General features: G+C 37.3%; 1 protein-coding gene across 1 annotated transcript; it reads right to left on the bottom strand.

The window, feature by feature from the left end:
* Positions 1 to 9,154: 9,154 nt before the first annotated feature.
* Positions 9,155 to 10,986, bottom strand: hoxb1a (homeobox B1a). Its single transcript, XM_073833508.1, has 2 exons — positions 10,353 to 10,986; positions 9,155 to 9,626 (listed from the first exon to the last, which is right to left on the bottom strand). Exons 1-2 carry the CDS (start codon positions 10,984 to 10,986, stop codon positions 9,310 to 9,312), a joined length of 951 nt encoding a protein of 316 aa, XP_073689609.1. The 3' UTR covers positions 9,155 to 9,309.
* Between the last annotated feature and the right edge of the window lie 1,942 nt (positions 10,987 to 12,928).

Below are 12,928 nucleotides of genomic sequence, written 5' to 3'. Positions count from 1 at the left end.
CTAATATCTTGCAATTCTGACTTTTTTCTCACAAATGCAAGTTTATAAACCTGACTTTATAAATCACAATTACACTTTTATATTACGCAATTCTAGGAAAAATGTCATAATTGTGAGAAATAATCATAATTTCAAGAAAAAAGTAAGAATTGCAAGAAAAGTCATAATTTCGAGAATAAAAAACAATTGTGAGAAAAAAGACAATTAATTGTAATATTAAATTGTGCAATTCTGACTTTTTTTCTCATAATTCTGACTTTTTCTTGCAAATGTTTACATCACGCAATTCTGACTTTATAACTCGTAATTGCAATAATATATCATGCAATTCTGATAAAAAAAAGTCAGAACTGCGAGGAAAAAAGTCAGAATTGCAACATACTCGCAACTGCGAGAAAAAAGTCAGAATTATGGGGAAAAAAAGTCAGAATTGCATGATGTAAACTTGAGTTTACATCATGCGATTCTGACTTTTTTCTTGAAAATGCGAGTTTACAACAAGCAATTCTGACTTTAGAACTTGCAATTGCACTTTAATATTATGCAGTTCCAGGAAAAAAGTCATAATTGCAAAAACAAAATTTCATAATTACGAGAAAAAAAATTATTGCAAGAAAAAAGTCAGAATTGTGACAAACTCGCAATTGCAATTTTATGTCATGCATTTCTGAGAAAAAAGTCAAAATTGCAAGAAAAAAATTTGAGAATTAAATGTTGTGAAAAAAGTCAGAATTACGAGAATTGTAAAATTAAATTGTGCTATTCAGGATTTTTTTCTCATAATTGCAAATGTTTGCATCATGCAATTCTGACTTTATAACTCGCAATTACAATAATATATCATGCAATTCTAAGAAAAATGTCAGAATTGTGAGGAAAAAAGTCAGAATTGCGTGATATAAACTGATTCTGATTTTTTTCTTGCAAATGCGAGTTTACATCGTGCAATTCTGACTTTTTTCTTACAATTCTGACTTTTTTCTCGCAAAGGCGAGTGTCGCAATTCTGACTTTATAACTCGCAATTGCACTTTTATATTACGCAATTCTAAGAAAAAAGTCATAAATGCAAGAAAAAAATGTCATAATTTCGAGAATTAAAAAGTCAGAATTGCGAGACTTTCTCATAATTCTGACTTTTTCTAGCAAATGTTTACATCATGCAATTTTTATAAATTGCTATTTTATATCACGCAATTCTGCAAGAGTTGTAAGGAAAAGGCAGAATTTGGTGATGTAAACTCGACTTTTTGACTTTTTTCTCGCAACTGCTAGTATACATCACACAATTTTGACTTTATAAATTGCAGTTGCAATTTTATATCATGCAATTCTGAGAAAAAAGTCAATTGTGAAGAAAAAAGTCTGAATTGTAAGAAAAGTCAGAATTGCAAGTAAAAAGTTACAATTGTGACAAACTCGCAATTGTGAGAAAAAAGTCAAAATTATGAGAATTGAGGATAAAGTCAAAATTGTGATATAAACCCGCAATTCTGACTTTTTTCTTGCAAATGCAAGTTTATATCACACAAGTTTTACTTTATAACTCGCAATTGCAATTTTATATCGCACAATTCTGAGAAAAAAGCCAGAATTGCGAGTTTATATCAGAAATTCATATCACGCAATTCTGACCTTTTAACTTGCAATTACGTCAAAAAAGTCAAAAAAATTTTGCGATAAAAAGTTGCAATAACCCTTTTTTTTATTCATCTCATGGATGGTAGCCTCAATACTAATGTTCATTCAAAGTATCTGAGTATTTGCAGTTTGTCAATATAGAGCAAGATAGACTGCAAGGGAGAGAAACCAACCAATGTTTGCCTTTGAAAAAAGAAATAAAAAGGTGAAAAGCTGTATCAAATAAAATCGAAGTAAATGCTGTATAGTATGCCATTTGATACTTAAGGGAGATAGACTGAAGCAACACAAACATCATATTAAATAAGAGAAGCTACAGCTGTTACCATGATCAAGTCTATCACACTTCCAACACCTCTTTGGGAATGCTCACCTTGAGTCATACACACATATATAACAACTTTTGTCATCAGCGTAACGCATATTGGCCTGTTTCAGTGGGGGGTAGGGATGAAACAAGGATGGAGGGAGGGAGAAAAAAAAACACTTTTGACCTTAGGTGTCACATGCAGTGTCTTTTTGAGCTGACAGTGAGGTGCCAATGTAACCTTGAGTCTCTGATTACTTTCAACAGCAAGCTGGTTTTGGATTGGTTGTGCTAAAAACATGGCTCATTCGGATAGTTGTGAGTACAGGCGCTCCAGCACTAGCCCTACTCGCAATGACGTGTGTATATTCGGTTGAAGGTCAAAGGCTGTTGGTGTGTCCTCGCTATGAACTGTCGTGATGGACGGGTAATGATGCCTACACAATTTTGAGGAGAGCACATGAGCGTACATGTGGACCGAAGACAGTTCTTGTTTGAGATTGGGTTTCCATCCTGTCTTCAGGTCATCGCTATCTCGTATACAAAAATACACTCCTACATACTGAATGTCAGAGCGTCTGAAAATAAGAAGTACCCCTCTCTCACACACACACAGTCTTTGCTCATCAGTCTTTGCTTTGGTTTAAATATGTCTGCCCTGTCCACACCATCCCATCCGGACCTCTGATCTCTAGACACACACATACCTGTGCAGACACACACAAAAATAATCTGCAGTCTCCAACGCCTCTTGAACCCCCGCTCTGGTTTCTGACAGCTCTGAGGAGTCACACATGTCTCAAATGAAAGGAAGGCCTCGCTGGGTCTTGATCGCTCAAGAATCCTGGCATGCACACAAACGCTAACATATAGCTTGAGATGAGAATAGGTTTGACTCTGAATGGCACTTCTTTTACTGGCACAGGAGGCTCTCTTTTAGAAATGTCTTTCTGGCTTGTTATGTGAGATGAAGCATTTGTCCGTCTTCGCACTGTAACTGAACAGGCATCAGGTCCTGACTCATTCAGCGTTTGGTTACCAATTAAAACATGCTGACACACACAGGCACATGTACGCCTGATCTCTTGTGTTCTGGCTGCTAAAGAAGAGTTTGCAGTGATGATGATAGTTACAGGCAGAGGGAACGAGTGACGAAGAGAATCGTGTGTTATTTTTGGAGAAGAGAATCGGATGATAAATAGGAGAGTGAAAGGATAAGGCGTCATCATGGATGCCTACAAACACATGTCAGCAACTACTCACAACAATTACCTTTTCCAAACACCTATGCATTGATAAATAGGCAAATGTTGACTTGTACTACAAAGTTTCAAATTGCTTGTAAGAAATATCAGCTGTCAAATACTAGCAATACTAAAGAGAAATAAATCATGAGGTTGTATTTTCTTACATATGTATTATTTTTCCACCTTATTCTTCAATATAGAAGTATAACCATATGGGCGAGACTTCCGGTTCATTAGCCGCTTTAGTGAAATAACGAGAAGGATAACAATGTGCAGTAAACGGTAAAACTGTTTGCACTACAAACTAGTGTGTTCATAATTAAAACAATACATTAAAATAATATGGTAGGACGCACCAATTTGCAATATCAAGCAGCAAAACGAGCTTTTGTGTACAGCTAAATATAGCTGGATGCGGATGAGACCAGAAGCCAGACCGTTAAAATTTAAAAAATGGCGCGCGGGCTCTTAAGGAAAAATATGGTGGATATGTATATAATGTGTGAAACATTTATAAAGACATTCTTGTATTTGTTTCTGTACAGAGAAGGAGTGCATGTGTGTGAGTGCATGTGAAAGAGAGAGAGATACTCTCAGTTTCTATTCTCCATTTGAGATATAAATACCTTGTGACAACATGCTGTGTTTGTATGAGGTAAACAGGACTATTGTGCAGATCTCATTCAACACTTTGCGTGTCTAAAAAGAGACGGGATGTACTAGGGTTACTCTTTTAATCTAACTACAATCGGATACAACAAGCGAAAGAATGACAGAATAGAAAAATGGGACAGATGAATCATGCCAAATAACATCATGCATGACGCGCATTCCTAAAACGGCATCAGATAGGTTTAGTAACAAACATATGATGCTTTAGATGTTAGGCAATTTAATTAAATCCCGAATGAGCTAAACATGCATAAATCTGTTTTTAAGGTAATTTATTGTTGGTTTGCGCGCACTTGACACTGGAATCTAAACAAATACTTAGTTGCGTCACAGCAGAATTATGATATTAATTTATACTTTTTCACATGATATTGTAAACATGGTTAAAACGATTGTGTTATAAAATATGCAGTTTTATAAGATAAACGACTCTATGTAAAAGTCGAGTGTTAAATTCGTTAAGTGTTGTGTAACCTATGATATTTTAGAAGATTCCCCTGCTTCTGTTTGGTGGCCTGCTGGCCTTTTCTCTGGCCTTCCTCAAGCGTGAGACAGGAATTTTTCTTTCAGATAACCTTTTGCTCTGAATTCAGCCAAGAATGTGAGAATAAACAGAATAGATGTTCTCCCTTCTATTCTCGCCAGTTTTGAAATGGACAGATCTCATTATTTTGAATGTTAAAAATATCGTTTTCTTTATTCGTTTATTAAAAACCTGATTCGACAAGTATTATTATTTTTACTACTATTATGATTATTATTAGTATTAGTATTATTATTGTTGTTGTAATATTCTAAAATAAAATAAGCAGGTGAACATTTTTTAACAAACAACAGGTTTAACAATTAGTTTTAATGCAAGCACACGGACGAATTTGTAAATAGGCTATAGAATATTTCCTTATGTATTAATTTCACGTGGCTGATTATTTTCGTATTGATGCGTTTGTAAATCCAGATGTGCAAAACTTGCTCAACTTTCGTCAGATTCCAATAGTTCTCTTCTCGTTTCAGGATGTTCTCCTTTACGTCTGGTCAGCGCAGGGTCATGGTAAGTTCACCGGCGTTTTTTAACACATTCAGTTGCATGAACCCTGACGGCCTGCTGAGTGGGTTGCGCTCCTTTCCACTTTTGATGGATTGTAAAGAAAAGCGTTTTTTTTTTTTTTTTTTTTTTTTTTTGTAAAGTTTGTCTTGCACCATTTTAACTACAGGGCAATCGGTCATGAAAATTAGTGCAGAGTTAAGTAATGGGATGTAATCTTTACTCATCGACATTTTAAACGTCAATAGCTATTACATCCAATATCAACAATATTATTTAATGCAATAATAGTGTTAATAATAATAATACCAACAACAATGTGACTGATGCATTGGTTGTTGTTATTGTTAATAATAATAATAATTATTGATGAAAATAATAATAATAATTTATGGAATTGTTAAAATAGATTAGACTTTTATTTAGAAAATTTGGGGTATATTGTAACTATAACATTATGTGCAAGCGCATGATTTGTTAAAGGATTTTCGTTTTTCGCCATATTAAACACTTTATTCAATGTAATAATTTTATAACAATGATTAATCAATAATTATGTCAATAATTTTAAATGTTACATGTCAATATTTTTAAGCCATTCAGAAGCTCAATTTGAACATTTTCAGATTTTTAAAACATTTTGTTAACGTTGTATTCTCTAATTCCCGTACAATATGCAATAGCTATTACTTGTTTCTAAATCGAAAGTCCTTCTGGAGCTTTTTAATTTAAGTGTTTACAGTATTGTGGAAAGATAGGTGAATCAAAGGTGCTGACCGGGGAGAGTGCAAGATACGGGTGAACAGCTAAAAAATTCAAGAGAGACAAAGTGAAGCCCCAGAACGGTGCTCGCGGCGCAAGCTGAGGGGAGAGACCTGCTTGTGACCCCGGCGAGATGGAAGCCCGTCCGCAGCTCCTGACAGGCTGACCTGCCTATTTCGAGTATTAATTTGGCCTGAACTCTGCGTGAACCGAGGCCAGGGGAGAAGCAGTCAGGGGATGTTTGAGGCAGGACCCAGGGCAAACCTGTCCGCCTGAGCAAATATTGGGGTAGTCCGTCAGAGGGTCGTGGATGAAATGGAACTGTCAAGCCCGCGTAAACTTTTGGAGAAGAGGTGAGGCCACAAGAGAGTGAACAACGGGGGAAAAAAGTTAGGCAAACTCGTTTCCTTAAATGTTCGAAAAACGACCCCCCCAAACCTTTGCGACCCCCCTCTACTAGTTCTCTTCACCACTTGTCAGCACCCTCCAGCTCAGAGTTCATTCCCCCAGTTCTTTCACCGGAGTTTGCCCTCTCTCGCTCACCTGCTTTGCTCCGCATGTGTTTTTGAGGTGGCACAAAAGAAAACGAAGAGTTCCTCAAATCTGATGTCTAATTTGAACGAAAGTCTGTCAGTAGCTCACAGATAGAAAGCAGATGTGTGCGAGCGTGTGATGCTTATGTGTGATGTTCATGTGTGATGCTCATTACTCAGTGAGGTTTTCTTTTAGGGTAACTTTTTACCCTAGCAATAACTCGAGATAACACTCAGATGGAAAAAAACAAAGTATGTCCAATCTTCGTCACAAACTTAAACAAGTCTTGTAGATACTGTAATGTTATGTAAAATAATTGGTAATGCGTATAGGCCCAAACAAATTACAATATATATGTGACCCACAAAACCATTCATAAGTAGCACGGGTATATTTTATGTAAATGTAAATATGTTAAGTAAAGATCATGTTCCATTAAGATATTTTGTAAATTTCCAACCGTGAATATATCAAAACTAAATTTTTGATGTATTGCTAAGAACATAATTTGGACAACTTTAAATGCGATTTTTCTCAGTATTTAGATTTTTTGTACACTTAGATTCCAGATTTTCAAATAGTTGTATCTCGACCAAATATAGTCCTATCCTAACAATACATTAATATTGTCAATACATCAATGGAAAGCTTATTTATTCAGCTTTCAGGAGATGTATAAATCTCGATTTCAAAAATGTACCTATATGACTGGTTTTGTGGTCCAGGGTCACATGTTATATAATAATAATATGAATAGGATTAACAAATATAAAGTGTTAACAAACTGAATAATAAACGAAACTAATATTAATTGTTCATTTTGCATAGGCCTTTATAGGCCTATATATTTTGCCTTTTTATATAATGCCAAAAATGCATTATACATGTGTATTGCTTTTGCTTTAAAAATAAATAAATAAATAAACAGATGTTTGACATTAAAGTCAGAGACTCGTCTAGTTTTTTTGGTAAAGAGTTCAGGTAAAGTTAACGGTGACCTCCATGTAAACCCCCTACTGTAAGCATTACTTTACGTTTCAATGCAGACCGCGGGGGTACCGGTTGGATCAAAGGCCCGTTTAGGGGGGTACAGGACAAACGCCTCGAACAGCGTGACTGAAATCTGCACCAGCAGATGGTCGAGAGAGAATCATAGAACAATTGCTGTATCGTCTTTATTCCACTTGTATCGTTTGTATTTGTTTGGATTATTTGTATATATATTTTAAAGCTAATTATTGCTTAAATGCAACATTATATATATTTTTATGGAATATAAACTTTTTTTCTGAGGAAAATTTTCTAAAAGGTACTTTTGTATTATTGGGGATATTATAAATCCTAATATAGTGACACTGAAGTCATAATAAGCATATATTAAATGTTTTTGAACATTTCTTTAACGTTGCAGAAACCAGTCTAACGCCTGATACGTTTTTGCCTTCGCTTAAAGGAACTGCTTGTTACAATATGTGTTGTCTTTCTTGCCACATAAACACTGGCCTGGTGAGAGAGATGCGTTTCAGCAACAGAACCACCCAGGGAGCTGGTGTGCGTGAATGCCACTGCAACCCAGCATTGTTTTCCTCTAAAGTAAACCCTAACGCTAACACTGCTGCAAAGACCAAACATAATTAAACTGTCATGGCGCAATTTTAATTTTACGGATTTTTACGATGACTTCATATATCTTTGTCAATTACACTAAAATATTAGCAACATTCAGAATTTGAGAGCTCAGGTCGATATTTTGTCACTTGTAAGAGTGCTTTATTTGTTGTGGAGCACTCGAGAATGATCCTTTTCAATGCATGTAGCGGACTATTCTAAAGATTTATGGTTTCGAAAGTGTTTAATGTGTTTAGCGAGTAAATAAGAAGCCCATTCATAACAACACTCAATAACTCAAAGGCACCGCCCACAATTCTGTTCCGTTTCTTAAATGCTTGTCTTTCTTTTAATTTGCTCAGGCTCAGTGCTATTTGTGCCACCCCTAAACCACTCAGCGAGAGAGTCTGTTTGGATGTTTAGATATCCCAGAAGCACAACGAGGTAAAAAGGTCATCTTTAACCACCCTGATTGCTCAACAACATTCCGTTCCGTGCTCCGAGCATCCTATAACACTATCGACTGGTGGTCGCTTTCTCACCCTCGAAATGAAGAGCTGTTAAACCTTTGTCATCATTTACTCCATATTAACATTTTCCCTTTATTTTTATTTATTTATTTTGTATATGTTTGTATTATATTTTTTCTTGTATTACATGTACACGCATACATCTGGTGGCAGAGACTGGTTCAGTAAAATATTGTTTTTATTTGAGGTAGATAAAGAACTGACAGAAGCATTTGATTGAGACATTTAGATTACGGAATCATACAGACAGTAACTAATAAAACTCAGCTCGTCTGCGCTAAAAAATAGTAGGCTAAAAGATCAACTTCTGTAAATGTTTTAATTAGGAAAAGTACATTTTAAACACCCTTGCATTTTTTATACAAACGGCATATAACTTTTCCAAGAATCATTTATCGCCGTAAATTGACAAATAATGGAAAATCACAGTGCACACTGAGAAGAAATCGTTCACATATTGCATTAAATTGTGCTGGTGCTCAGTAAAGGCCTACCCTGTAAACGCATAGTGCAAGGAGTCCGAAAACCCCTATAGCTACAATCCTCAAAACTCAAAAATATGAAATGTGTACAATAAATCAAAAATACATTTTCATAAACGCAACAAAAACACCAACACATATTTTAACAACACAATAAGCTCCCTGTAAAGTCAGTAAGGTTCGTTTAGAGACTTGTAAACATTGTGAAAGTGCATTATATTTATCATAATAGTAGAAATACCCTGTATAACACACACAAACGTTTCCAAGGAGTATTGGAAATTTAGTTCGAGCCGATGGTGTAACTATGATCATTTTTGTGCTAAAAGTATCTTTGCTCTGAAGTCTTTCCTAAAACTAATTGTCCATCATACAAAAAAGACGAGAGGGTCTTTCGGGCACATTGTGGAATGCTTAAATTAATAGACTTTACGATATATTTCGAATCTGTGGTTCAGTGCACCCGAAATTATTGTCCACGGTTAGGAGTCCGGACTTGGAGAAGCTCCCGGAGATGTTGAGGTTGAGTGATCAGAGTGATCCTCGAGGTCCTTAGACAAGGTAGACGAAGCAGGCGCGAGTCCTTCCTTCTCTCGCTTCTTCTGTTTCATTCTGCGGTTCTGAAACCATATCTTAACCTGAGTCTCGTTCAGCTCAAGCGTGGCAGCAATTTCGACTCGCCGCGCTCGGGTGAGATACTTGCTGAAGTGAAACTCTTTCTCCAGCTCTGTCAGTTGTTTCGTTGTGAAATTCGTCCGGATTGTATTTTGGGGTCCCAGTCCGTAATCGGCCACTTTAGCTGCGAGGAAAAAAATGAAAGAATAGTTAGATGGCTGTTTGTCAAACAATTAAACACGTAAATAACATACCACAGTCATAAATCACTGGCTTATTTTATAAACACACCAACAAAAATCAAGTGTACTCGTGTTCTTAACCTTTATTAGATGTGACCATTTAAACTTTAATATCACACCAGAAATTCAACAAGTTTTTGCAAACTTTAGATAACCTTAACATTATTTCCCCTGCTTGTATATGTTATCAATTTTGAAAGAACTCATAAAGGGGTCTGTGGAATACATGCAATTCAATACTCCCTAAAGATGGCTTTATGACCACTCAATTTGTACAGAATGTCAAAATGGTGGCCCCTGTGCGTAAAAGTTGGTGCACTAAATCGTTGTGAGGCAAACACCGCTGGGAGAGGAGACGAAAGCTTAAGAACACAATGGAGGCCAACAAAAACGAATGTTGCGCGGCGAGAACCGGGGACAAGCTAAGGATAACAGTGCTGGTGCATTTCCTAGGGCGAGCAAAAGCATGTCTGTTCGATGCATTAACGCAGAGGGAAACGGGTTGAAACTGAAGTGAACAGGACTTTTTTTTTAACTTATCTTAGGCAAAAGGTTTCTAATTTGAGTAAAGCCCAATGTTATATTTAGGTGACCTACAATCTTTAAGAATAGATGTAAGGCATAACTGCTCGTTTTGAGAGTACAAATAGATATTTTTGTCAATCCACCTGTTTTAGGAGGGTTCCTTTTAACTTTCATCCAATCGAATGTCTTCCCAGGTGGCGACTGTTCCGCGTCCCTTTCCCTTCCTTGGGAGTCCGACAAGTCGGCGTAGGTGCCTTGTGAGTAGCCTCGCTGGTGGTCCTGGCCTTCGCATCCGTGATGCTGATAAGGTGCGGCTGGAACGGCTCCCTGCGCCCCGCAGTATGCACTAGCCATGGAGCCATAGTGAGGACCGACGTTAGAGTTTGAAAAGCCCGAGGAGTGATAGTACATTCCATCCTGCTCAGGGTTAATGAAATACTGGTGTTGAGCGTAGTCCGGGTTGGCGCAGGCCTGGGTTCCATAACTCGTAGTCCCTGTGCCACCGTAGGTAAGGCCAATGCCACTCTGATGAGTTTGGTGCTGGTGATGCGCGTAGACGCCGCTCTGGTGCTGATGTTGTGCTGCTGCTGCTGGCTGGTTGCTCCCCCCAACGTAAAGTCGTCCATCAGCGTTATAGCTGTCACTTGCGTGTCCGGTATGGAAGGGGCCCGAGAACGCCTGATCCAAGTTGTGGTATCCAGCCTTGGGCGAGTAGGCGTTCGTCCCACGGTTACAAATTGTGTACTCCAAAAAAGAGTTCATTCTGGAATTGTCCATGCGCAATTAATGGCGGAGGGTCAACCTGAGAGATCGGGAGAGCCTCCTGTCCTGCAAGCTCGCAACAGTATGTCATGCGGAAGGGGGGAAATGCTTACCTCTGGAGTATTTGCCCGTGCTTCCCTATAACACATCTTTACCTCAGCTGCTGGTCACGTGAGACGTCACGGCGCCAATGGTGAGGGGACCTCCAGAAGTTTGTCAGCGCACGGCGACCATCCATCACGCGTTTGACATTTGCATGACAAAGCCACTTCAATCAAACTAGCCCATCAATCTGATAACAGCTAGAATATGTCAAACCCTGCGTGAAAGGCTCTCCGAATGAGAGAAAGAGAAATAAAGAAAGAACGTTTCAGACTTTTGCACTGAGATTTTCTTCATCATCTCCTCTCATTACTTACTGCATTTAGTTTCTAGTTTTAATCGCGCGAGTTTAATGAATAATGTGTTATCTTCCTACTGTAATAGGCTGAGGTAGGCCTACGCGATTGTCCTATTTAATAAGAGTAATGTTCAGTGTTGCCTATAAGACTAGCCGAACGCAGAGTTCATTATGTGTGTTTAGGAAGGAAATCTCTTTAACACTCGAATTGGAAGTGACGCCACGGTTCACAGATCGGTCCGGGTTGGCTTTGGACCCGTCTAATTGAATCACTGAACTGATCTGTTACCAAAACGAAATTAGGTCGACAGCGAGCCTTCTGTTGAGTCCAAACGAGCAGGAAAGGAACGCCAACGAGTTCCTTTTTCTCTCACAGCCTTTAGAAACTTGTGTTGCAGCATTGCTGCATAGAGTAGTTTTCTTTCGTTGAATCCAACTGCAGGTCAGAATTAAGAACATAGTCTGTAACTTTCGTTTTAAAACCATACCATATAGAGCACGCATTCTAAACATAACATCCCAAAGTTTAGGATTGTAAGTCAAGCTAATTGAGTTCATCTGTACCGTGGATTGCTTGACAGGCGTTGGTGGACAGCATGAGAAGAGAGAAGCTAATAATTAATTAAGATGACAATGCAGAGCAAGTCTTCCTCTTCATATAAAGCCCACGCTCAATATAGGGGGGCTGAAGAAGTTCGAATATATTTGTTCATTAGTACATGGTGGTACAAGAAAGGCTAACAATATAACGCCCACAGTGATTTGTTATCTGTCGGTTCACGTGCCAAGTGATTGTCTAGTTAGATTCCAAACTACTTTTTAGTACTGTTGTAGCACTGTCCTACACTCAAGAGTCCTCGTAGCTTCTGGTCTTCTGCTTGTTTTAAACGAATCCATCAGTTGATTGGTTGCAATATTTTATACAGGCAAGTACCAATGTCATCACTGCGGGAACATACCATAAAATATCTTTTTAATAAATTGGAACAATTCATTTCTAATCACGAACGAATCATCCATGTCATGTAGAATTTAACAAGGCTAGTGGTTTTTGATTAAAGAAATTAAGAATTCTCCGAATCTGATGTTCGTTTCAACGGGTTTTCAAAAGATCGCATGTAAAATTGTGTGTGAGGGATATTCTAGCAATAATGGTGCGCAGATTTTGAAATGTATGGGAGAGAGAAGAATTATATCGTAAAAAGTGCATTTCCTTTTAGAGCATAGAAGATAAAATATTTCTAAAAGAAAACTCCATTTTATAGCTCGAAAAATACAAAATAACTTTTTAAAATACATAAATTGTATAATAATAGACTAATAATAATAATAGTTTCATTATTAATACATTATCAATAAATACATTGATATTTAGTTTAATTTATGTTTAACTAATTCATTATTACATCTCAACTATTAGCTATTAACTATTATTTGCATAAAATTAAACGTTTTTCCGACGGAGAAGGAAAAAAAGCGCTGCACACTCTCGCGTCTCGCTGTATTCCTTCGCAAGTGAGTAGGCTAATCGTAACAACTATGAACAGATTTCAGAAA

The sequence above is a fragment of the Garra rufa genome, chromosome 1 (genome assembly GCF_049309525.1).
Source record: "Garra rufa chromosome 1, GarRuf1.0, whole genome shotgun sequence".
Lineage (NCBI taxonomy): Eukaryota > Metazoa > Chordata > Actinopteri > Cypriniformes > Cyprinidae > Garra > Garra rufa.
This window is presented reverse-complemented; position numbering and strand designations above follow the sequence as displayed.